General features: G+C 41.5%; 5 protein-coding genes across 8 annotated transcripts in view; 3 read left to right on the top strand and 2 right to left on the bottom strand.

The window, feature by feature from the left end:
* The first annotated feature begins 59 nt into the window (after positions 1-59).
* Positions 60-1,552, top strand: LOC138912928 (ADP-ribosylation factor-like protein 5A). Its single transcript, XM_070214928.1, has one exon. The coding sequence runs from the start codon at positions 568-570 to the stop codon at positions 1,105-1,107; it is 540 nt and encodes a 179-aa protein (XP_070071029.1). The 5' UTR covers positions 60-567; the 3' UTR covers positions 1,108-1,552.
* Positions 1,359-2,698, bottom strand: LOC108067407 (RAS oncogene family member Rab19). The gene is made up of 4 exons (XM_017156423.3): positions 2,389-2,698; positions 2,236-2,320; positions 1,831-2,087; positions 1,359-1,772 (listed from the first exon to the last, which is right to left on the bottom strand). Exons 1-4 carry the CDS (start codon positions 2,599-2,601, stop codon positions 1,668-1,670), a joined length of 660 nt encoding a protein of 219 aa, XP_017011912.1. The 5' UTR covers positions 2,602-2,698; the 3' UTR covers positions 1,359-1,667.
* Positions 2,699-5,180: 2,482 nt separating this feature from the next.
* On the top strand, positions 5,181-10,662 carry LOC138913063 (uncharacterized). Of its 2 annotated transcripts, none has more exons than XM_070215338.1 (4): positions 5,181-5,268; positions 8,698-9,061; positions 9,122-9,533; positions 9,875-10,662. In XM_070215338.1, exons 2-4 carry the CDS (start codon positions 8,704-8,706, stop codon positions 10,146-10,148), a joined length of 1,044 nt encoding a protein of 347 aa, XP_070071439.1. In that variant the 5' UTR covers positions 5,181-5,268; positions 8,698-8,703; the 3' UTR covers positions 10,149-10,662. The 2 variants fall into 2 exon arrangements, with proteins under 2 accessions (XP_070071439.1, XP_070071438.1); XM_070215337.1 differs by having other exon boundaries at positions 8,677-9,061.
* A 173-nt stretch (positions 10,663-10,835) lies between these two features.
* Positions 10,836-19,117, top strand: LOC108067384 (ceramide transfer protein). Of its 2 annotated transcripts, XM_017156389.3 has the most exons (9): positions 10,836-10,995; positions 11,235-11,557; positions 13,136-13,528; positions 13,586-13,734; positions 14,073-14,133; positions 17,203-17,427; positions 17,497-17,728; positions 17,994-18,332; positions 18,394-19,117. In XM_017156389.3, the coding sequence occupies exons 2-9, from the start codon at positions 11,282-11,284 to the stop codon at positions 18,519-18,521; spliced, it is 1,803 nt and encodes a 600-aa protein (XP_017011878.1). In that variant the 5' UTR covers positions 10,836-10,995; positions 11,235-11,281; the 3' UTR covers positions 18,522-19,117. The 2 variants fall into 2 exon arrangements, with proteins under 2 accessions (XP_017011878.1, XP_070070710.1); XM_070214609.1 differs by lacking the exons at positions 10,836-10,995; positions 11,235-11,557 and adding an exon at positions 13,058-13,080.
* Positions 19,118-19,239: 122 nt separating this feature from the next.
* Positions 19,240-24,888, bottom strand: part of LOC108067382 (Down syndrome cell adhesion molecule 4) — a 37,577-nt gene continuing 31,928 nt past the window's right edge. The window contains exons 23-31 of one of the 2 annotated variants that reach the window (XM_070214610.1): positions 24,680-24,832; positions 24,337-24,431; positions 22,585-23,635; positions 22,150-22,296; positions 21,758-22,092; positions 21,553-21,625; positions 21,127-21,207; positions 20,826-20,994; positions 19,240-20,755 (exon numbers count right to left, since the gene is read on the bottom strand). In XM_070214610.1, coding sequence (XP_070070711.1) covers positions 20,608-20,755; positions 20,826-20,994; positions 21,127-21,207; positions 21,553-21,625; positions 21,758-22,092; positions 22,150-22,296; positions 22,585-23,635; positions 24,337-24,431; positions 24,680-24,832 — 2,252 coding nt within the window. In that variant the 3' untranslated portion in view covers positions 19,240-20,607. Of the gene's footprint in view, positions 20,756-20,825; positions 20,995-21,126; positions 21,277-21,552; positions 21,626-21,757; positions 22,093-22,149; positions 22,297-22,584; positions 23,636-24,336; positions 24,432-24,679; positions 24,833-24,888 lie in introns of both variants that reach the window. The other variant, XM_017156385.3, reaches the window with a different exon arrangement.

Genomic DNA, 24,888 nt, shown 5'->3' with positions numbered 1-24,888 from the left:
CTTAATAATCAACGCTGTGCAACACCAAGAGTTTTACGGTCACACTGCCTTTTGGTATCGATAGCAGCGCAAGACTATCGATTCCGAGTGATGTTAATTAATCACTTTTACTGTTTACTTTTTTAATTAAAACTGCGTTAATTAAATTAACCAAAACGGCTGTTCTAAGCCCATTGCGACGCGAAAACGAAGACGCGCCAGTCGTAGCGACGGCCGAAAGGAAACCAGCCAAGGGAAAACCACCAGGAAGCCAGCCAGCCAAACCCCCAAATAGAAAAGGAAACCCACTTGGCGAAGACAACAACAGTAATTAGGGTGTGTGTGTGAGTGTGTGAAGTGAATAGTTAAATCAGTGAATAATTTACCGTATGGCCTTCGCCTTCCCCTGGGGGAAACAACAACAAAGCCTCACGTTCACTTACTCCCACACGCATACACACACGCACAGCCGATAACCTGTGTGTGAGGCAATCGCCGTCATCGCCCCGAAATCAAATCACTTATCGGGAGTAACAACAACAACAACACAGCAGCAGCTGCAGCATAATCAACAATTAAATATACAAGATGGGACTACTATTATCGCGGCTGTGGCGGATGTTCGGCAACGAGGAGCACAAGCTGGTGATGGTGGGCCTGGACAACGCGGGCAAGACGACCATCCTGTACCAGTTCCTGATGAACGAGGTCGTCCACACGAGTCCCACGATCGGTTCGAATGTGGAGGAGGTCGTCTGGCGGAACATTCACTTCCTGGTCTGGGATTTGGGCGGTCAGCAGAGCCTGCGCGCCGCCTGGAGCACCTACTACACGAACACAGAGCTGGTCATCATGGTCATAGACTCAACGGATCGGGAAAGGTTGGCTGTGACGCGGGAGGAGCTCTACCGGATGCTGCAGCACGAGGATCTCAGCAAGGCTAGCCTCTTGGTCTATGCCAATAAGCAGGACCTCAAGGGCTCCATGTCGGCGGCGGAGATATCGCGGCAACTGGACCTCACCTCCATAAAGAAGCACCAGTGGCACATCCAGGCCTGCTGCGCGCTCACCGGCGAGGGACTCTACCAAGGACTCGAGTGGATCGTTCAGCGCATCAAGAACAAATGACCCGCCGCTACGTACTAGCTAAAATTAATCATTAAACCTTTAGCTGTCTAGAGAAAGTAAACCAATTTTGATATACAAACAATTTTTGAAGCGTCGTTTCCAAATTGTTTGATAAAAAAAAGTTGTTGCCAAGCCAATTTTATTTAGTGTAAATTACGTCTGAACGGGAGATCCGTCGCCCTCAATGATTTAAATCTACGTGTATATGGATAATGTCTAGGAGCTAAGCCAATTAACTACGATACTTCCAATAAAATTACAAAATAAACGAGTTTATTTCGACACTGTCGCATAGCGCATCGCATATCAAATACAAATTACAAATTACAAATAGAGATGTGGACGTATTTGCCTCTCTGAGCATTGCCTTGTAATTGACATTGTTGGCTCGATTCGCTGATTCTGATGTGTGAGATTGTTTGTACTCTATCGTCTAAAATAAATACATGCTTGTGTAAAAGTTAGTGTCTAGGATAAGGTTAAAACATTAGCAAACTACAAAATATAGCCACAAGAACAATTTGATCACAAAAGTAAAAGCAAAAAAATAAGAAGAAAATCTAGGTGAGATTGCAGGAGCTGCTGCAGCTCTTCAAAGGCTTTCCCTGGCCCAAGGTGATGGTGTTCTCGGGCACCTCCTCCACATTGTTGGCATCGTGTTGGCGCTGTTTTTAAGGGAAAACAATCATTAATTTAGTTAACTTTAGGGGAACAATCCCTTACTTTAAGTTCATTGGCCAGGCAGCGAAAGGCGTCTTCCACGTTCATGTTCTCCTTCGCGGAGGTCTCCATCACGAACAGGATCTCAGGTATATATTGACACATCTGGCGCGCCTCCTCGAAGTCCACCTCGCGCTGCTCCTCCAGATCGCACTTGTTGCCCACCAGGATGATGAGGACATTGGAAGCCGTGTACCTGCGCACCTCCTCGATCCACTTTTGCAGGTTGGAGAAGGAAGACCGCTTGGTGATGTCGTAAACTGTGGGGGAAACAATGCTTGTAACACTGGGTAAACAAATTCCCCACTGATAAGGCGTTACGCTATTCAAATCAATTATTTAAAAGCATTCGCTATCAGTGGAACTTATTTCGCATGACAAATGGATGGGCGTAGGCTAGGGACTCACCAATTAAGACCCCGTTGGCCGAGCGATAATAGCTCTGCGTAATGGTGCGAAATCTCTCCTGACCAGCAGTGTCCCAGATTTGCAGCTGAAAGGAGGAGAAAACCCAGGATGTGAGTCAGCAGGAAAAGGATCTTGTGTAATCTATTATAGCACCTTTATTTGCTTGCCCTCCACCGCGATGGTCTTCATGGAGAAGTCCACGCCAATGGTGTTCCCATGTCGCTCGATGTAGTTGCCCGTCTTGAACCTGTCCACTATGCAGGTCTTCCCCGTCCCGCAGTCGCCGATGAGGACGATCTTGAACAGGAAGTCGAAGTGCTCCTCGTTGGGCAGTGCCATCAGCGTCTGGGGATTGCGGGCGGTCATCTCTTGGCCGCCGTTCTGGCCGTTAACTGGTCGCCTTTTGCCTGCCCCTGATTTTCCAATGAAATGACAACAAAGCGAAGTAAAACTAATTTAATTGATACGCAATATCAGCTGGTGGCAATCGATTGTTGGGCTCATCGATAAAAAGGATATATATTTATATACATTAACAGAAAATTCGCCTTGATTTATTTATTTTTAAATTAATTTAAAACAATTTAGTTTCTATATTTGAAATTCGATGTTCAAAATTAAAAAAATGTACTATCGATATTTACTGTACAAATAGGATATCGAAAACCGTTAGTTCTTGCCATCTCTTGTTAATATCGACAGTTAAACTTTAAAATAAATAACGAACATTTAACATAGGAAGCTGAAGAACCTTCTTAATTTAATTTTATATGACGATTTTTTTGTATTTCGTAGGTTTTCCCGTACTTAGACGTTCATATATTTACACCAAAAACCTTATCAATTTACGGAAATTCAGTATTGCATTTGTATTCAAAGGAGTAAACAAAATAAAAAATACCTTCGTACACAAAAAATGTTATAAAAAAATGTTTAGGCCAATTAATGGGAAAACCTTAATTTTTATGGGCTGGATTTTTATTGTTTTCTCTTTTACTAATTTAAAAGTTTTGGACTAAACCAATTTACACGATTTTCCAATACCGACATGCCAGCTCGCACTGGTCATTTGGAAATGGAAATCTACTTGCGTGGATTTTACAATTATGCAACCAAGCAGTAAATATGTTGACAATTTATTTAAATGACTCGCAAATGGAAAGCCCTCCTGTGCGCAAATCCATGTGAATCGGGGTACACGGCCCGATTAAAGCGGCGATCACGTAGGTCAGGCTTTCTGATAACGCATGGGACTCGAATAAATTTTCACCACGTACCTTGATGATGGCGCCATTTGACGCTAAAGAGTCGCTTTATGGTATTGTTAAAATTTATGGTGTGTCTTCCGAGGAATTCCTCAAGTTTTCCCCCGTGGAAAAGGAAATCTCTGCCGAATAGAGACCTTGACCCACTAATCAACTTCTATCTCTAGACAGCGAAACGAGACTCACTTTCAAACCGCAGCGGAAGCGGCCGAGAAACATGTTCTACGTACATAAGTATCTCACCGAATCCGAATGCAAATAGCCTGGCCTGGCCAACTGCTTCGATTTCCAACCGAATTGGAAACCGCATGCCAGATGCGCCTGCGCACACGCACTGTCGCATCCATTTCGCATTTCGCATGGAAAGTTTAGTAAGACGATCTGGGGGCCAAAGTCTAGGCGAGAACTTGTCCCACGATTAGCCCCATGCTGATGGACGTCGTCCACACGGGAAAAAACCAGGTCTTTAATAGTGACTATCACCGGTCGAATGTCTGATGTTCATTTACCATTCATTATTATCACTTTATTCACTACTCCTAACGTAACATCATGTTCTAAAATGTTTGACGCTCTCTGAAATTAACTATTCGTTTTTGGGAAGAGGTTTATCAATCTTTATCAAGACAAATTTCAAATATGCATTCCTTCAAAGCGTATTTTCCTCTTCTTTATTCTATATTGATTGTTAATTCGACTCCTTTAAAAATGTTTTTAAATTTAATCTTATTACTATTTACTGCAAATATTTCTAGCTAACTAAAATTAAATTTTAAATTATAATTTTTTCACAAGCTAAACCTTTTCTGAATGAGACGATGTTAAAAACCAGTAAAAATATGCAAGAAGTCTAAGTTTAGAGAGTGCAAGTGTAATGATATGTTATTAAAACTTCGCTTCGTCTTTTAGAAATATTAACCAAACATGAACTCGAGTTTAGCTCGCAAATAAACTATACTATGAGGTGCAGCAAAGCCCATAGAAAATCAAATTTAGGAATTCTAAATTTATTTGAGTTTTAGTACCACCATTTGAAAGTTTTTGCAGTGTGCAGCGGCAAAGTGAAATTAATTGGCAGCCTTAGAAGCCCAAACCGCAACCTAGTTTCGAGGCAGGAAAGCCCTCGCCATGACGATGACTCACAGGAATGCTGGAAAATGCTCTCAGCTGGAGAGAACAGCTTCCTCCCCTGTATATTTTTCCACTCCCCCGCAGCCGAAAGATCTTCCTCGTTGGCAAAAGGAAATCAAACAGCGAATTGGCAACTTCACACAGCGCTCCTCGAAAACACGAAGACCAGATCAAATGAATTTTTTAGCAGGCCTGGCTGACTGGTTTGCCGTTTTGGCTGGCGGGTAGCTTCTGCCTGGGAGCCCCCCTCCTCCTGAATTCTCGGCCTCACTTTTGCATTGTAGTTTGGCCCGTTCGTCGTGGCTTTTTATCGCTCGCCTCGACCGCTGGCCGCTTTAGTTGAATTTCAAACGTTTGCGCGCGCGGTTGTCGGTTGTCCCGAAAAAAAAGAAGTCGTTAAGCCGAGGCATAAAATCAATTGAGCAGCTCGACAAGCGCTTTTCCTTCAGACCAAAGGACCGTCAAGTCGAGCGGAGCTTGAAAAGTGAAAAACGTGCTGAAAGAAAAATCATACGCTTGATCTCCAGCTTTGAACTTGGAGGAAAATAAAGAGGAAGGAGAATTACCCAGCGGAAATTAGGACACAGGAAGACCAACCAGTTTGGGCTGAGGATTTTATCCAGCCAAAAAAGATTATGTAAGCTGCAGACTACTTCCGAAAACTGTGCCAAAAATAAGAAATAAAAAACAGAAAACCCAATTACCTAATTGCCATGCATCCGGCGTTATCGCTTGTCAACTTTCTACCCCCGCTTATTTTGATTGATTTCTTCACTTATGCGAGGCACGAACATCCACATTCGAATTCAATTCGAATTGAAATCCGGCGGACACTTGCACTTTCCTCCATCGAAATAAATTGTTTTGTTTGCCGCACTTCTGATTAATTATTCAGCACCATTTCTCTCGCAGTGCGGGTGCAACGTGCCCGCGTAAAACAAAAGACTTAAGCAACGAACATTTTTTTTAACGGCGTGTGTCAATTTGCCTGCGATCGGGTATGAAATAATCAAAATTATCATTCGAACTCACCTGCTGACCCAGTTTTCGGTTTCACTGCAAAAATTAAGTAAATTTCTTTATGTCGCCGTAAAAGCAAAACTCTCTGGATTCTGACAGACGGACGTGGATACGTGGATGCGTCCATACTTAGCAGGCGCCAATTAAAGCTCAGCTGCACTAATTCGCCATAAGTTGCCGAGACTTTTCTCTGTCTCCGGCACTGTCTCTTTTTTTTTTTTTTGTATTTCTCTGTCTGCATCTCCGTCTCCTTCTCGAATCACTTCTCTTACATTCCCAACTGACATTTGTTGCGTGTTTGTTGTTTGTTTGCTAGACAATGTTTTTTTTGCCAAAAGGGTAATTCCCCTGACACATGAAACTGGCTACCGAAAGTTGTAAATCTAATGCCCAAAATATGTAAACATATATTTGGCATTTAATGCACTTACCTTTTAAGTTATATCATGTGTGTTTGAGTGAACTTCGTGAACTGGGCAGGTCTACATAAGGAGACCTTATTGAACTTGCTCAAAAAGTAGGTCGCTAACAGATGAATAATAATTATAATGAAAATAAAAATACAATTTAATGTAAAATATATATACATTTTATTTCAATTACTAGTGAACTTGTTTTATTATTTTGTTGTGTAAAAATCATTGTAAAACCCCGTAATTATTCATGAGCATTTAAAAATTTCACCCAAATTCAGACCACAGTTGTTATTTTATTTCGCCTGAAAGGCATTTAAGTGTCGACTTAGTTTCTCGCATAGAAATCAAAGTGATCCTTGGCCAACATGTGTTTGGCCACCATTCATGGCCATAAGCGAGAGTCGCCGCCAAGGCGTCGCTGTCAACTGATGTGGATTGGATTGGTTTTGGCCAGGAGTGGAGCAGGGTGGAGTGGGGATAGTGGACGGGCCAGTTGTGGCGCTTCCTCAACGCACTTGCCCAGTTCTCCTCCCTGTCCAGCCTAGATAGCGACCCCATTTCGATTTCACGTCTATCACTGAGCTGCAATTAATCTCATCTGCATTTTTGGCTTTATGCACTGGCCACGCCCACCGGCTGTACGCCTGTCTGCCCAATGTGACGACTTGACACCGAGTTTGTTTAGGCCTAATTTCCTTGTACCGCTGTCATAGCGGAGAAACTCGGTTAAACCTTTGGTTAATAGATTCGGAAAGATGGGAAAAATAAATAAATGAAATTATAAACTAAAATAAATATATATCATTATAAAAAATAAATAAAAGATAAATAAAAATAAAAAAACAAATTAATGAATTATATAAACAAAATTATTAGTTGAAAGAAAGTTAGAATACTATTTTCAATAGATCTCAATCCATTTAAATTATTTTCCTCAAGAACCAACCTATAACTTAACTTATTATTATCTAGATAGACACATTTTAAAACACCAGAATATCCCATAGAGTAAAGATCTTTCCACGCCCACCGTCGCGCTGAATATCTTGTTAATTTCGTTGTAACGCTGTCAAATTGGGAGAAACTCCGCCAAACCTTTGGGCAATTGAGTCGCTGAGTTTTGGGGAGGAGTGTGTGTGTGGAGTAGGCTGGAATGCCTTGGTCTAGATAGCAGGGGAACATGCACCTCCCAGTTGGCCATCGCCATCAAATTGCAGCCTTTGGGAAAGTGCCGCCGCATCTGGCTGGTGCTCTAATGATCGCCCCGGATCGCTAACGGATCGCCAGCACTTTATCTATCTAGTGGATATTTGAAACCAAACCAAACTGAACCGGCTGTGGCAAGTGGCAAGTTCTCCGCTCAGTTGCATCATTTATTGGTTACTGGTGGTGCGGTAAAAGTGCGTCTTGCTCCATTTCGATTATTTTCGGGGTGAAATCTACGCCTGGTTTCGTTTAGAATTATAAATCAATTTGTTAACATGCTTTCACTGAATACACACGCATATTGCCAATTCTCCTTGCAACTGCGATGGATGGGAATTTATTTCTACAAGTCGTAATCAGAATTCAAGCTGCCAAGAGGCTAACGGTTTAAGCCAGTGCAGCTGGAACAATGCCAAGGAGAAGCTTTCCCAAAAAATCGACATGTGCTAAGACATAGAGCTCTGCGCAAAAAAAGAAACCAGTTGAAGAGATGAAAATCAGGGGGATGCTTCAGGGGGAAAGAAACTCTGGTTGAGAATGCAGAACGGGGTGGGCAGTGGTCCAGTGGATGAGTGTGTGCCATGTGTGCAGCACAATTGCTGTTATACAACTGTTGTATAATGATGGCCATTAGGCCAGTCTTTTGCCAACTCAATTTCTGGCTAGTTGAAATTGGAATGCAAGTCCGCGCGTCTAGTCGAGTTCGTTGCCTAAGTCTTTTGTTTGAGGTGAAAACTGGAGGAGTAAACAAATTAGTGGTAGAAAAGAGCAAACAAATAAAGACGCTCGTTTACTAACAGCATTCGAACAATGATCGATCAATTTATCGATTCTAATTACTGTTATCATCATATAATCGTTATTATGACAGTCTAATTTTAATGCAGTGATCACTGGAGGAGTAATCAAATTAGTGGTAGAAAAAAGCGAGCGAATAAAGCAACTCGTCTACGATCAGCATCCTAATAGGAATACCATTCGAATAATGATCGATCAATTTGTCCATTCTAGTCACTATTATCATAATTTAATCGTTATTATGAGAAACTATTTTTAATCGAGATAATACTGGAGTATTAATCAAATAAGTGGTAGAAAAAAGCAAGCAAATAAAGCAATTCTTCTATTAAAAGCATTCAAATGGGAATAGAATCCATATAATGATCGATCAATTTATCGAATCTAATCACTGTTATCAACATATAATCGTTATTATGATAGTCTATTTTTGATACCTGAACAACCTGTTTATTAAATAAACTTTATTTCGAACCATAAAATCCAGTTATTAATAAAAAAGGAAGAGATTTTTGTGAGTTAGGTTGATTTTATCTTTTAAAGCTATATATACATACTAACAAGCTGTTTATCCACTCTTTTAATAAAATGAATTACCATCCCAGCACTCATCAATATCACTTCAGCCCACGATGGAGTTGGAGAACTCGTTGAGGCGCCACGGCCACCTGCTCCTCCTACTGCTACTGCCACTTGTCAGCTTATGTCCAACTGCATTGGCACTCAATCGACAGGCGGATGCTGGCCAGGATTTGGAGGTGGCCGCACAGCTGGCGGATGCGGAGGCCCAGGCGGGATCGGATTATGAAGCCGACTCCCCCGATACGCCGCACATACGAAAGAAGCGACTCATCTGGATCACGGACGACGGAAGATTGGCCCTGCCGCCGGGCACTTCGCTGACTTTTGTGCCGACCATTGCCATGCCCCTGGTGCGGCATCCGCCCGAGGGCTTCTTCTCCAACCTGACCATCAGCTTTCCCGTGACCAGTGAGTAGTCAGCTAGTCTGTTTTAAAAACGATTAATCAATTAACTTTGCATACACACAGTTGACTTTGACAAGCTGGGACTGACGGACAACCAAAATCCTCTGGGGGATCTGCCGCCGCTGTTCGCCCGCTCCTTTGGCCACGAGGCGGGTCACATGGTGGGTGAATATGTGGCCAGGTATCTGCATGTCCAGCGCCGGAAGCGGGATCTCAGCGAGCAGCGGAGCCGGAGCGACGAGGATCAGCCGTTCAGGGTGCACGAGGAGGGTCCCAAGTTCCCTGAACTGCCCAGCGGATTGCAGCACATTTTCCACGGCGGCGAAAGGGTTCTGCTGTACGGCGTGGTGGAGGACTTCCTGTCCACCTTCGGCATGGATGGCAAGGCCTGTCTGCTGCGAACCATCTGCGAGATGCACTCAAGAAGTCTGGAGAAGTTCGGGGTCTTTGGGGAAATGACCAAGCTGTTTCTAACGTAAGTAAATTAAACCATAAAAAATAAAAAAAACCATGGACAAATTACAATTAAGATCTGCAAATTTTTGAATTAAATATAATTTTGTAATTTTTGATACAAAACATATTAAAATATTTGATTGAATTGGAAAATATTTAAATCAAAGTAGAAAATATTAGATATGATGTTATTAATATTTACTTTACTTTTCCTTTTTTAAACAAATCAAAGTAGAAAATATTTAAAAGTGGCAATGGATAAATAGTTTTAATTTTTCCATCGTTTTTCTATAAAAAATTAAGTGATATATTCAATATAATAAAATATATTAAATTAATAATAATCTCTCGCATTTTTAGGGTCACCAAATCGCCATTTTCCGACCTGGTTCCCGACTACGTCGAAGCCCAGGAAGTGGGCGAGGGAAAGCAGGCACCAGGGGAATGTTTTCCCTACTTCAAGGCGTGTCCCAAGAGCATTTTCAAGGCCCTGGCCAGCAAGTATAGCAAACCAGCGACGGCGGCTAAGACGAAAAGGACCAAGCCCACCGACAGACCCGTGGGCGAGTATCACGAGGAGCAGGTGATCCAGCTGCCGACCACTCGAGATCGGGATAACGACGTGTATATGTAGAAGCTCTTCCCCCATGCAAAACTCCCATTGTTGACCTCGTCTAGTTCTTAGGATTACGTTTGAATTGAGCGCGCCCTCAAAGTCACTTGCTTGTAATTAACGTGTACTAATTAATTTATTATTATTTATTTTATTTACGCATTGTATTTATGGTTAGTCGTAGGCGTTGTTAACTGCTTAGATTCGTATCTCTGTTTGCCTAGTGGTCTGTAAATAATTGCAATTGTGGCATAGTCCTTCAACCTAAGTGAAGTTAATCCTTCGCATCCCCAAAACATTGTCGAATAAAAAGTAACTAAATTCAGAATAACAAATGTGTTTCAGGTGTTTTCTTAAAAAATAAATTAAAATTATAACTAGAGCCAAAAATAAGGCATTCTTTATAGAAAATTACTTACCTTTGTTCATTGAAATTATAAATAATTTTAAAATGTAAACTTTAATTTAAGTTAGTCCAGTGGTAACGCAGAACTTTTTAAAGTTTTTTGACGAATATAAAACAGTTTCACGGTAATTGTAAAATAAATCTAATTAAAAAGCTCTATTAAAATTTCAAACAAACAAAATTTGATATTTTCGTTTTTGAAATAAAAATCCAATTAGGTGGGTGACGCCGCTAGCGCATCCAAGACACCCACCCTCAATTTTAGTGTGACCGCCTATGGATATCGATGTTATCGCTGCTCGACCACCTCTACTTTGTTTTGGTTTTTCGCAGCGAAAAAAAAACATCAGCGTCGCGAGTCGCGAGTTCTTTTCGTTTATTTACCAAACTCTGCACAAACAAAGCGCGCATTACGTGTTGCACAGATGTTTGCGGATCGCTGGGGCAATCAATAAGCGAACGGTGAGTGTGGTGAGGGCGGCTAAATGCCTGCTGCCCCGGAGGAAACTTCCCCGAAAAGGCGGTGCTGTGAGTCAGGCGATTCGCTCGCGCTGATTGAATTGGATTATCACGATAAGGGCCCCTTCAAACTGCCGGCACATTGTAGTTGTTTACACTGCGCGGACGTGGCGCAATGGCCATATATTTATAATCTTGTGCGGCAACCTGCTGATTAAGATACCCCCATACTGTATGTACAGATAACTTGGCAGTGGCAGTGGCAGTGGAACTCCGCAGCTGGCAGACGATGGACACAAACGCTGGGGAGTCCTCGGCTTCACCGCCTTCGAGCAACGAGGCGGCGGCGGGATCCCAGTCGCAGAGCGACGTCTCCGAGGAGGAGGAGTATCTGGACAACAGCATCGAGCTGCGGGGCTATCTCAGCAAGTGGACCAACTACATCTACGGCTGGCAGCCGCGCTACATTGTCCTCAAGGACGGCACCCTCTCCTACTACAAGTCCGAGTCCGAGTCGGATTTCGGGTGCCGCGGAGCCATCAGCCTGACCAAGGCCACCATTAAGGTAGGTGGTTCAGAGGAGGGAGGAGCTCCTCCACCAAGTGCCTTCAATTGGACTAATAAAAAAGTAATGGGCGTGAGTGTGTGCGCATGTGTTTCGTAGACATTAACCACGACCCGAGGTCTCCATTCCCAAGCCAATACCCATTCCCCATTCCCATTCCGAGCGACGCAATCAATGCAGCGCAATCAATTAACGTTGTGGCGACCAAAATAGACCAAATTGAAGTCATCAATGTAAGTGGAGAACGAACGAAACCCCCGCTTTTTGGCCTTCTGTTGACAGGAGGGCGTGTTGTTCTAGTGTTTTTCTAGGAGGGTGTTTCGCCTCGAGTGTGTACTTATCTATTTATATTGTCCGGGCTGCAAAACCCGTATAAACAATGGTGACTCACGGGCAGCGTTTATTTCTCTAACTCGCTTGACTTTATAAGCACTGATCCTAGCCAAAGATATTTGAGTTTAATCTGGTGATTCAGTTTCAGAATATAAGGTTTTTCCTACAATTTAAACTTGAATTTAACTTAATCTAGATTCAAAGTGTTTTAACTAATAATCGCTATTTGTTTTATGACCGATTTAATCGACCATAAACTATAGATTTGATTAAAGTACACTACAGAACAACTTTTCCAACTAAAAATACAATATAAATCAGGGAACGTAACTGTTATAAGTTTTATTTTAAAAATCACACTTCAACAGTTATTTTCTGATTTGTAAAGTAAAACTCAAAGAATAACTGTTATTTTTTGAGTTTTATAATAAAAGTTGACAAATAACAGTTATTCGTCGTGATCAAAAATAAAACTCAAACTTGATTTATGGCGATTTTGTGGGTAAACAAAATTTTAAAAAAATATAGGTATAAAATATGCGCGGTTGCCTTTTTTAACAAATTTTTAGTAAGTTATAAAAAGCACGGGTATCATGTTTTTTTTTAATTATTTAATTTTTTCAAAAATGTCAAGGGAATAACTGTTATTCATAAAAATCAAAAAATAACAGTTATTTTTTGAGTTTTATTATAAAAATCAAAAAATAAAAATCATTACGGAGTTGTAAACTACAATGGCTAATAAAAATTGTGGTGTATTTAAAAAATTTTTAGGACCCTTCTAAGTGCGTGATTTTTTTGTATGAAAAATTTACAATAACAGTTATTTTCGTTCCCTGATATAAATGGTTTTCTAACTCAAAGCTCCTTTAATAAATCTCTTTTGTTGGCAGTTAGTAATTTTATTTATTGAGGTTCTACTGTTTATTCCATTTCCACACATAAATTGAAGGTCAATCTTGTAATGGGGTTTTTCTTTTCCATTAGGTATTTAATGTTTAGCAGTAATTTGCGTTACGCTATAATCAAGCATATAAAATTAGTTGCCTTATTCGTCAAATGTATTTAACTTCCTTTAAATAAGAGGATTGTGTGATATATAGCAACATTCCGCATGAAATTCCCATTCAATCTTGCATTCCAAAGTTTGTCATCAAATAAGTAACTCAACTATAATAAATATTTGAAAGGTCGTGTTAATATGAATAATATTGCGATACTAATTGGTTAATCTTTTATTGACAGGCCCATGAGTCGGACGAACTGCGCTTCGATGTGGTGGTGAACAACCTGAACAACTGGTGCCTGCGGGCGGAGACCAGCGAGGACCGCATGCATTGGGTGGAGGTGCTGCAGCTGTACAAGGAGGACACGGGCAGCACGGACACCACTTCCTTGCGGCGCCATGGCAGCACCATGAGCCTGCAGTCGAACACCATCTCGCTGACCAGCGGCGGAAGCCTGAAGAAGACGCAGCGCAATCTGCGCGAAAAGGTCGGCGAACTGGAGACTTTCAAGGACATTCTGTTCGGACAGATCGAGACGCTGCAGCGCTACTTTGATGCCTGCTCGGAGGTGAACAAAAACAATGCCCAACCCCTGGACCTGGGCGACGGTCTCAAGTCCATCGATTTCAAGGTAAATTCAAGGCACTTATTGGCTGATACATATGTGCTAAGTACTTGATTTTCCTAGGGTGAATCCATCACGTTTCGGGCCACCACTTCGGGCGTGCTCACCACCCTGCAGCATTGCTTGGAAATCATCGCCGAAAGCGATGAGTCATGGAAACGGAAACTGGAGCGTGAAATAGATAAGCGCCGCCGTTCCGAGGACCAGAGCAAGTAGGTTGACCTAGTCGGACTAGATTTCGAAAAGGAGAAGCAATTTAGACTGATTTTGTTGCATTTATTCATTATAAATACACCCTTTTTTATTCACTCAGCAAAAATGATTCAAAATTTCCCAAAAAACTAGACAAAATGTATTCCATTTAAATTTTGACTGATTTTGTTGCATTTATTCATCATACATTTTATTCACCTTACCAAAAATGTTTCAAAATTTCTTAAAAATCTTTTAAAAGTGTATTCCATTCAATATTGTACATGAATTTTTCAAATTTACCTTTTTTAAAAAATGTTAAAGCTAAAGAACAATTCTTGTGGTTAATTTCTTGCAGAAAGTTCAAGGACGAAATCGAGAAAATGAAGCGTTTATCATATCCTGGCCCAGATTTCGAGGTGAGTCCAAGTTTACAGCCCGTAAAAGCCAAAACGTAATCGCATTCACGGTCATTGCTGACCGAATCGGGGCCAAACACGTTCCCACTGAAAGAGCAAACAATCGCCGAACGAGAGAGTGGCGCGAAATTCGTAAAAACGATTTGCGTGTGATTTGTCTGCGTCTTAAAATAAACTGCTTGGTTCGACGTTGTGTCAGAGATTTCATCATACGAATGTAAGGAAAGTAGAACACGCTGGACTATTATTATTTAAGCGGTTCCAATTGAATCGTGGAATGGTAATATTTGGTTCCAATTTTTGGCTGACACGAAATGACTGTGTTCTGTTCTTATCTCGAATAGGTCATGCAACGTACTTTTTTTTATAGCTGTTTGATTTCCGCCTTATTTTTGTTTGCTCATTCTATTACAATTTAATAGCACACGTCCATAATTGTTGGAAAGGTAACTGATCCTCTAATCAGAGTATCTTCCAACCACTGGCGACTACTCAAGCTGAAAGAGTGGGCGTCTAGGCGGTTTCTTCAGTCCAGATTGACAGCCTGAAGATTTACCTCGAGCCAATATTGCAGACATTGAGGTTGACAAATGATCCAACAGTTGGTCAGAATGCACTTGCTATGGGTATATTTGATAAGATATGAAACGTTTATTTTTTAAAGCATATTTTGGTAGAACAAATGAAATTTGATAAGATTTTATTTTAAGTATCTTGTTAGAGGAGTTGAAAAAATATAATTGATAAGAAATAACTTATTATAATAGTTTTGAAGTTAGTTTTTAGTTAGTTTAGAAATATAATTTTTTTAATTCAGTTGATTATATAATTTTTAAAAAGTTTTTAGTTAGTTTAAAAAAAGGATTTTTATGTTATATTATTATTATAATAGTAATATTATGTTTTAATTTTGTACGTGTAAGTTCCAGTTAAGAGCATTTAGCATTCCACCTATTTTTTGAGCTCTTTCTTTTAGCCTGGCTTACAGCTGTCAGGCTTATGGCTTATGAGCTGGCTTGGTCAGTCGGCGGTCAGTGATCGAGTAGCCAACACGTACCAATCATAAACAAATTCGCTAGGCAAACAATTCAAAACGAAACTGTTTCGTTTTCATATTGTCGTGGCTTTTAATTGAGTGTGCAGATTGTGAAATTCCTTGCATCGCGTTGAAAGAGCTATTATAAATACGTATATAAACAAGTGTACCGAGTGCTAGCTCATGTTGCAAATCTGAAATCGCCGCACGCACAACTATATAAAAATATACAAATTTTTAAATTTATAAACAACGTCATGCCCTCGGCGCGATTTCTTTGGCGCTCCGGCGGTTTTCAGAAGGGCAAAGTAAAGCAAATAAAGGTACACCCCAAGAAAATCATAAATAATGTATTTAAATATAGGGAGTGTGGATAAATGGAATACTACTTACTTATTTTTTTGGGGTGGAACGTTTTAAAAATTTTTATATACTTTGATAAGCACTTTATGAACTGAACATATGAGAATTTTTCCATAATCCTACCCAGTGTATAGAGCTTATCTTTATAAACAAAAATCATTTTACATATCAACAAAGTGTGTTATGTTTATTTTTAGAAAGCAATGTGGTAAAGATTTTTAGAGACTTATCGTTTTGACTTGTAAAGGCTTAAATTATAACTATAATTTCATAAATTCCGAATTCAAAAGATTACAATGATTGGAACCTAGATGAAAGCAATGTTTCTCTTAGTGTGGCTGATGTTGCTCGAAATGAGAGGGATAAAATGCTGGCGGTTGGTTTTTCCAACCAAATTGGCCTCATTTGTAGGCGACCCCCTCCTGAATGTTGAATGTTTGTAAGTTTCCAAGTGCGGTGACTAAAACCCCACGCATTGATTTATTATTTAAATGCGAGAAATCCTATTCATTAAAGCTTTTCCTGGGCTTTACGCTTTTCACTCTCAGCCACCCGCTTTCTCCCGGTTCTCTCTTTCTGGCTTTCTCTCTCTTCTCCTCTCGTCCTGGCCATGTTGCCATTGCGTTTCGGCCACCAGCAACAGTTTGTTTTGTGTCCTTGTGCTTGACGGAAGGATTTGCCAGGACACTAGTTTGCTCGCTTTCCTGCTTTCTCTCTCTCTTTGGCTCTCTCGCGGTTCGGTTACTGTTATTTACCTGCTGTTAAGGAGGAAAACTTTTTTTGCCTGTTGGAAACAATTTTTGTTTGTGTGTGTGTTGAACTCGGCTGTTTTGCGGAGGAGCCTGGTAAGCGGAGACTAAGAGACGCCACAGGAATAAGTACATATAGCTCATGACTTCATCATCGCTGGCCATTATTATCCAGGGCCACTTGGCCAAAATGATGATGCACTCGACTTCGCGCCGCCGGGGGTGTATTTATTTCACCGCCTGTGGCTGCGCACATGTCTGCTTTAATTAATAAATATAAATTCAATTCCGCAAAAATTCCATTTGAGGCATTTATTTTGCGCCGGTTGCCGTTCTGGGGATACACGCGCCACCCGCAGACGTCAGAATGTGTACAGTGAGCACTGGCCGGCATGGAAATTATTTTGTTCTCTTTTTTATAGGAAATACTGATCGCTAAGCTTGTATAATAATTTACAAATTTCCTACAAAATTTTAAAAAATTAAAAGATTTTTAAAATTAGAAATAAAATTTCCCCAAGAGTTTCCACTGCCTTAATTCGATTCAAGTACCAAGCCCCGTCTGGCGGTCTTCTGCTTTCGTATTCATGGCACAATGATGCGCCTTTGTGTCCATTATGCTCGCCCAATTACGCATGCCAGCCGACTACGAGAATCTCCGCCTGCCGACTGGTTAGGGAATGGAATGGAACGGGCGAAAAAACAACAGCATAAATTGGATTTTCTTGGGCCATTTGGCCGCACAAGTGTCGGCGATTAATTTATACCAGGCACGTTCCATATCTTTCCAATTGGTTTGAATGCGGTTTCGTCATTAAAATTAATTAGGCCGAACCTTCGAAGATGTTTTGGGCTAAACTTGACTTAGTTTATAAGCGCAATTGCTAATGACATTTCCCTTTCATTTGTTTTCTTTCGCAGGAGGGCCCACATTCCACATTGCCAGAGGATGAGTTCTTCGATGCGGTCGAAACGGGCCTGGACAAAATCGAGGAGGACATGCAGCTGCGCTTCAAGCTGAAGCTGCAGTCGCAGATCTCCCAGACGCTGGTCAACGTGCCCCACGAGGCGGTGGCCGAGGGCGAGGAGGCGCGCGAGGAGTTCGGCACGGGCGCCGAGGCCATCAGCCATGCCCTGTGGCCCGAGGTAGGAACGGAAATTGCCAATCTGGCCCATAATTTCCATTCCATCCGTTAATTGGATTTTCTCCCGCAGATCGATCGCGTGTGCAAGGAGCAACTGCACTACGCACGCGAGGGCGTTGGCCAGGACGGCAATGGGTGGCAAATCTTCGCCGACGAGGGCGAGATTAAAATGTACAAACGCGAGGAGGAGGTCAACGGGCTGGTCATGGATCCCCTGAAGGCCTATCACACGGTGCAGGGCGTGACGGCGAGGGAAATGTGCCACTACTTCTTCATGCCCGAGTTCCGGAATGACTGGGAAAGTGAGTGTTTGAATTGAGATGGATTTTGCTTTTATTTTTAGGTTTCAAGGCTATACAAAAAGGGAATAGCTAGATATTTACCCGATAAATTAATAATTATAATTGAATTATAGACGTGGGAACCAATATTTGTACTCACCTGAATCAAACAAACTATAACATCTTGTTTACAAACAACTTTTAGTGACATTTTCATTTGAATATTTACATTAAACTAAACTAAATATTAAAAAAAATCTTAAAATTAATCACACTATTTTCATAGCCACCTTGGAGGACTGCACAATCTTGGAGAAAATCTCGGCGGATACCCTGCTCTTTCTGCAAACCCACAAGCGAATATGGCCGGCGAGCCAGCGAGATGCACAGTTCTGGTCCCACATGCGCAAAATCACGGATAACTTGGAGCCAGGCGCCCGGGACATGTGGGTAGTGTGCAACAACTCGACGGAGTACGCCAAGCAGGAGTCCAAGAACGGCAAGTGCGTGCGGATCTTCCTGACCGTCATACTGGCCTGCCAGACGCATCTGCCCGAGGGCTATGTGAAAGGTCAGCCTCTGAATCGCAACGATCTAACCTGCAAGATAACCTACTGCTCCGTCGGTGAGTATTCCGTTCTTAATCCTATTGAATCTCAATAATCGATATGATTTCCAATCCCCAGTTAATCCCGGAGGCTGGGCGCCAGCCAGCGCTTTGAGAGCCGTGTACAAGCGCGAGTATCCCAAGTTTCTGAAGCGCTTCACGGGTTACGTAATAGACCAGTGCAAGGACAAGCCCATCATGTTCTGATATTTGCCATAAGCAGCAACGCAATCAAAACCAATCTATGCTGAATCGTCTCACGTACTAGGCTTGGACTTTATCCTTAATAATCCTCCAGTTTGTGGCCTCAACTATCTATCAACTATATGAAATCCGTTTTGCTACTCCTTATTTCAATTTTATACACCCTTAACATTGAGTTGAACGACTTTGGCCGTTCGGAACGAAAACGAAATGTTAGAATCCCTTTTTGTATCCGCGATAAAGCAACTAAGATATAATGTAACCTGTCTAGCCTTAAGTTATGTGTAAGTGAAACACAATCATTGTATAGCTCTTAGTTCCGAAACTGTCTATCTGTAATGTATATCTCTATGAAAATGCTTTAAGTGCAACAATTGCAAGAACGATGTGAGGGATGCATAGGTTTAAGGAAAAGCTTTCGTTTCGGTGTGAATCTATACTATACATATATCCGCATACGTATGTGACGAGTATATCCCATATTCCCGCCCAGCAACCTCTGTTTTACTCAACTGTCAAGTGTAAATAAATACGACTTACTGTTATCTCCAAATAAAAGAGCGATCTTTGCTTGGTTTTATCATATGTCATGTCATGTATTTAAAGTTTTTCATTGATTCCGCGAACTATTTTCAATGTACATAAACTGTGCTGTTTTAGAAGAATTTTCGTGTGTAATTTTACAACTTGTTTATGTAGTTTTCCTAATCGCAATGTGCAAAAACACCTTTTTTCGAATTTACAACCGAGTACTGCAGTTGAAGTTTTTTAAATGCCTACAATTTGCTTTTGTTTTTGTTTTTTTTTTTCTTGTTGTGCAGTCTGAAAAGTTGCCTTGTCAAGTGTGTTCTCGATTCTAATTAATTCTTTCAAATTCAACTTTATAAATTAATAATCCACGACTGGAATTACGTTTACAATCTTTGGTTTTTCTTCGTTAATGCTTTGTATATGTATGTACTTGTGTCATATTGTCATGTAATTGGTTGCTTGGTTGTTGTTTGTCGTTGTAGCTATTGGAAAATAGAGTTATTTTAGATATATACGCGTGTCTATATGGTACAGGAGCTGTGTCGGTATCGGTTGTGTATGCTATTTGGCAAATATTCGGCTATATCGGTCTGAATCGGGTCGGTAGTTGTCTATTTTTGAGCGGTCGCTTAGTTTCGGCTTATGGAAATGCATGCTGGTTTGGCTTTCGGTAATACATATCTTCCACTAACATTTAATACGTTCTTATGCTCCTGGTATATATAATACGATTTTAGATGTAATTGTATGACGCTTAGCTATGTACAACAGTTTCATAAACTATCTGAATGCATTCGTGTTATTGTATCCCCGTAAATTAATTTAATTCATTTAAGTAACTAGCTAACAGTTGTCAAGTATCCAAGTACTCAAGTATTCTTGTCGCAAACACTTACAAACTGATGCAAAACTGGATCAATGGAAACAAACAATGCAGTTCAACGAAATGCCCATAATTCACTACAAATGCAAAGAATTTCGGTAATTCTCAAATATCGCTTAGCTTCGTTTATAGTTATAGTATATGTTATGCGCATATAGTACTATAAGTTATCTGCTCTTGCCCGACATTTCACATCTGCGGCCTGCCGCAGTTCGGTTTGGATTTATCATACATTAAATGCTTAATTTAGGACCTATAACATTAATTTATTTATATCCATCCTCCGCTCTTCTCTCAACCTATTTAAGGTCTTTATGCAGCTTTTCAAGTTCAACTAAGCATAATCAGTGTGTGTAAATAAGTCTTATGGTTTATTTCTCGTGCTGTATTCCTTTCGTTCGCAAAAACCGATGTTCGTTGAAAATCAAAGATCCCTTTAAAATCTGTAATATTCGATTCGATTCCCTTGCCTAGCTGTCGTTTCTTGTCCGCTCTGTTGTAAATAGTTGCAATGGTTTGTAGATCTAATGCCTTTCGTTAGTTCTGTCTGAATTTTCCATTCGATTTTCTTTGTTTTTGGGTGGATTTACAACAAATTTTACAGTTTCGTTTCACGCGATTTCCGTTTTATACATTCAGTTTAAGATTAAGTTTAAAATTAAGTCTGGCGGGGGCCTAGACATTTATCTGGAAAGCCTCCCGGTGTAGTTTCTGATTGGCACGCATTCGTGGCGACGTCTGGGTCTTCGTCTTGTCGTTGGCATCCGAAAAACGAGCTGGTGGATTTATGTGGTCCTGATAGTTTGGTGGATAGTTGGATATGCTAAACGTACAGAGTTCTGATTACGTCAGTAGCGGCAATTACCACTCGGCCTATCCACGCGATCACTTACCTAAAAGTAGTTTCTTCGTTGTGGCTCGAATAGCCACTGGAACTTCGCACGTGCCGCTTGCCGCTCGTCCCCGGTTTTCCCGCCTTCCGGGCGGCGAAGGGCGGCTTCGACTTCCGGGTCATGCTAGTGGGCGTGGTCTCCGAGGAGGACGAAGTCTCATCCTGGGTATCTGTAAGAGCAATAAATAATTATGAAATTTTCTTGAAAAATATATCAGACTATCTTGATATTAAAAAGTGATTTTTTAAAATATTTTTATGATTTTAAATGAGTTTCAAAGGGGATTCCCCTGGCCACTTACCACGTTGTGCACGATATTTGGCCGAGTTTAGAGCGCGTGCAGACACATCATTGTCGGACTCGGAGCCGAGTGTGTCATATTCTGTAATTGGGATGTGAAGCGTTAGGATTTTCCTAACTTCGGAATCTGTTGAACCTGGATTGTCCGATTCTAAAAAGTTTAGTATTCGATTCGATGGATTTGTACGTTGTTTGTTGGTTTTATCGAGAGATGATGTACGAATGTGGATGGAGAAGAACGTTGAGAGCAATGAGAAAAAGATGGGTTAAACCAAGGGTTCGGGGACTTGTTTGGATGGGATGCGACTGTGACAAACGATGATTCAATTTGGCTTACAGCTACATGGGATTATTGGGTTAAGGGGGAGCAGGAGAAGGATTGGTACAAATGGCGGGGAGGGTGAACGTGAAACCATGTCATAGCTACCTTGGCTCTCTGAATGGGGATCCCTGAGGCGGCCTACTTTTCGACGTACTTTAGTGTATTCCGGTTCTTTGGACTGCAAGCGGAATAAGTGGATTATAAAGGATAAGTTCTCAAGTCATATTTAATTTAAAAAATTATTATTTTTATTAAATATAAATAATGGAACTAATCCTATATATTAATTAACGATATTTACTGTACTCACGTGATAGCTCTCCGGCTTGACATCGTGGTAGACAAAGGATCCGCGCACCGAGTGGTAGGGACCACTGTACACATTGCCGCTGTAGGAGCTCTCGCTGTAGGTCTGCTTGTTCAGTTGGAAGGTGGCATAGGGGCAGATGTCCTCGATGTACTCGTTGCCCTCGGCCTTGCCAAAACTCCCCGAATCATTCGAGTTGGAACCGCGAGGGGCTGAGGTTCCGGGATTGCATCGCACGGCCAAGTACTGTTGGTCCCGATTCTGCTTGTTCTGCAGGTTGGCCAGTGATGGAGACTCCGACATCGAGGAGCTGGCTAAACGGGCCTGGTTGCTTAGTTCTGAAAAATCCATTATAATGAAATATTTTATAATAATACATTTTAATAGCTACGTACTTCGCTTTCTCAGGAATAGAGCGGCACCAATCAGGGCCAGCAGCATCAGTAAGGAAAAGCATATTGGCAGTAGCAGCTTGAAGTTGGCATAGAAGGGCAGGTCGCTCAGGTGGGAAACCGGAGTGGAATGATCGTTGTTGTAGATGACTATAAAATATTATTAAATTAATATATTACATTAGTTGTTACCAAGAACTTTAAATAATGGTTATTTGAGATTTTTATTTTAAAAGGCTTACTGAGATTTTTTCTAGTTTAAATCAACAATTTAACTGGTTTTTATGCATTTTATAGATATGAACAAATAACAGTTTATTTGCTTTTCAGATTTGTTGGCAAGAATAATAATAACTTATAACAACAGTAGCATTTTTAAATTAAAAATCTCAAGTAACGATTAATTACGGTCCCTGATTATTACATTAAAGAACCCACCTCCCTGAGTAGACAGCGTGGTAAAGTTGTATATAGCCGTAGTGGAACCGGCATTATTGTGGGCCGTGACCTTCAGTTGATATTTAGTGCCCGGCACCAGATCGCTCACCGTGTAAATCCTTTCCGTGGGCGGAATGTGATTGGAGACCACCGCCCAAGAGGATCGTCCATACACACGCGACTCGATCATGAAGTACAGGATGCCGCAACCACCATCGCCCCAGGAATCCAGCCAGCAGGTGACGCTCGTCGAGTTATTGGTGATCATCTGGGAGTGCTTCGGTTGCACCGGAGGATTACCCTTCGTATAGGAGTTGACTATGTCGCAGGGCAAACCTGTTCCAATCTTGTTGTAGGCGGTGATATACAACTGATAGCGAGTTCCACACCACAGGTTGGTCAGCAGATGCGAGGTGGTCTTGGAGTCCACCTGCAGCTCCTCCCAGTCGCCATTGTCCCGCTTGTAGTTGATCACATAGCCCAGGATGGGACTGCCGCCATGGCTGTTGTCCATCCACTCCAGCAGCAGGCTGTCCGTGTAGGCATTTATCACCGTGAGATTGGGCGCCTCGGGTGGCACCTTCACCACAATGTTGTAGACGATCTCGTCCTTGCCCCAGGTGTTCTCCACACTGCAGGTGTAGTTGCCCGCATCGCTGGCCTGGCACTCCTTCATGTAGAGCGTGCCATTCTTGGCTATCGTCTTGCGGGCACTCGTCTCCATATTGTGGCCATCCTGCCGCCAAATGGTAACCGGAGCCGGAGCCCCCACCTTGCGGCACGGCAGCTCCAGGTGCTCCTTCCAGGGCGTCACTATGCGCTGGCTGAAGGAGACGATCCGGGCGGGTACCTTGTTGTTCGGCGGCACCGTGACCACCTGCGTCTTCTCGCCCTCGCCCATCTTGGTGGAGGCCGTCAGCCAGAACTGGTACGTGGCCGACTCCTGGGTGCGCACCGTCTCGTGCATCTCCACAAAGGGTCCCAGCAGACGCTTGTGGGTGCCCTCCTCGCGGCCCCCCTCCAGCATGGACATATAGAAGGTGTAGCCCGTCTGGGGGAGGAAAAAAGGGGTAGAGTTAGGATGCAACATTTACTAATTAATATATGGCACTTTTCTCCATTTCTAAGAAAAGTGATTATTTTAAAGATAATATAATAAGTGGATCTAAATTTATATCCAATTCTTCGTTATTATAATAGCATCTTTAAAAGGAAGTTGGAAACTTAAAATGAATTAAATTCTTTATCAAAAACATATTTTTGAAATACCACAATTTTATATTTTATATTTTAAAAATATAAGATTTTATAGCCACATATTTCTTTCTTATGATAACATCTTAAAAAAGAAGTTGAAAACTTAAAATAAATTACATTATTTATCAAAAACAGATTTTTGATGTACCATAATTTTCTAAAAACTTGTATTTATATTTTAAAAATTTAAGATTTTGTAGCCACAAATAGAAAACAACCTAAAAAGTATTGGGATATATCCTACACAGTTTTCTTCACATCAAAACCTTTTTTCAAAACCTAACTTCAGGTAAAAGTTTTTGAAAATTTTTACTGGAATCTTGAGATAACCCAAGATATTAATCATTTATTGCATTTCCCTTATTTAACCTTAAAATCCATAGGAAATTTATCTCATAAATATTTCTTTAACCATCTGATAAGGCTGACCTTGACCAGTCGTCTTCCCTGACCAACCCAAAAATATCCCCCAAAGCCATCCAAAAATAGACTTACAATGTCGCCGTTGGGCAGGTCGGGCGGCAGCCAGGATATAATGATTTTCGAGCTCGACGCGGGTATCGCCTTAATGGCCTGCGGGGCGGAGGGCACTGCATTCCACAATTGCGATTGCAAAAATAAATGCACGTATATATATATAAATATGTATGGTATATGAATAAATGTATATATCAGCGGAAGGGTGTTGCATGGAAATTGCCAGCGCGGCAACGACAACGAATCGAGGTGGCTGGCGAGGATTCGGGAATGGGTAGGATGGGTTGGATGGTAGGATGACTGGATGGGATTGGGGGTGTGCCGCACCTCGTTTGCGTTCATTGAACCGAATGCCACTTACCATCCTCGTGGGTGCGGCAATAAAACGGTTTGGTTTTCATGCCATCGCCTACTTTGGTGTAAGCCAAAACCCAGACCGTGTAGTTGGTGTATTTGCGCAGATTCTCGATGGTGACGTATTGATTTGTTGACTTGACAACCTCCGGATCGGTTTCTGAGCACGTGTAACCGAGGCAGTGCAGCAATACCAGGAGAAGGAGTAGCAGGAGC

Source organism: Drosophila takahashii, chromosome 3L, assembly GCF_030179915.1.
Source record: "Drosophila takahashii strain IR98-3 E-12201 chromosome 3L, DtakHiC1v2, whole genome shotgun sequence".
NCBI lineage: Eukaryota > Metazoa > Arthropoda > Insecta > Diptera > Drosophilidae > Drosophila > Drosophila takahashii.
This window is presented reverse-complemented; position numbering and strand designations above follow the sequence as displayed.

What these genes read in the sequence shown, in the direction of transcription:
- LOC108067384 (XM_017156389.3), top strand. Translation starts at nt 11,282, where the DNA reads ATGGACACAAACGCTGGGGAGTCCTCGGCTTCACCGCCTTCGAGCAAC. An exon ending in GTTCCGGAATGACTGGGAAA is followed by an intron (nt 17,729 to 17,993) that starts GTGAGTGTTTGA and finishes CTATTTTCATAG; the next exon opens with CCACCTTGGAGGACTGCACA. An exon ending in GATAACCTACTGCTCCGTCG is followed by an intron (nt 18,333 to 18,393) that starts GTGAGTATTCCG and finishes TCCAATCCCCAG; the next exon opens with TTAATCCCGGAGGCTGGGCG.
- LOC138912928 (XM_070214928.1), top strand. Translation starts at nt 568, where the DNA reads ATGGGACTACTATTATCGCGGCTGTGGCGGATGTTCGGCAACGAGGAG.
- LOC138913063 (XM_070215338.1), top strand. Translation starts at nt 8,704, where the DNA reads ATGGAGTTGGAGAACTCGTTGAGGCGCCACGGCCACCTGCTCCTCCTA. An exon ending in CATCAGCTTTCCCGTGACCA is followed by an intron (nt 9,062 to 9,121) that starts GTGAGTAGTCAG and finishes GCATACACACAG; the next exon opens with TTGACTTTGACAAGCTGGGA. An exon ending in ATGACCAAGCTGTTTCTAAC is followed by an intron (nt 9,534 to 9,874) that starts GTAAGTAAATTA and finishes TCGCATTTTTAG; the next exon opens with GGTCACCAAATCGCCATTTT.
- LOC108067407 (XM_017156423.3), bottom strand. Translation starts at nt 2,601, where the DNA reads ATGACCGCCCGCAATCCCCAGACGCTGATGGCACTGCCCAACGAGGAG. An exon ending in TGGAGGGCAAGCAAATAAAG is followed by an intron (nt 2,321 to 2,388) that starts GTGCTATAATAG and finishes TCCTCCTTTCAG; the next exon opens with CTGCAAATCTGGGACACTGC. An exon ending in GCCTGGCCAATGAACTTAAA is followed by an intron (nt 1,773 to 1,830) that starts GTAAGGGATTGT and finishes CCTTAAAAACAG; the next exon opens with CGCCAACACGATGCCAACAA.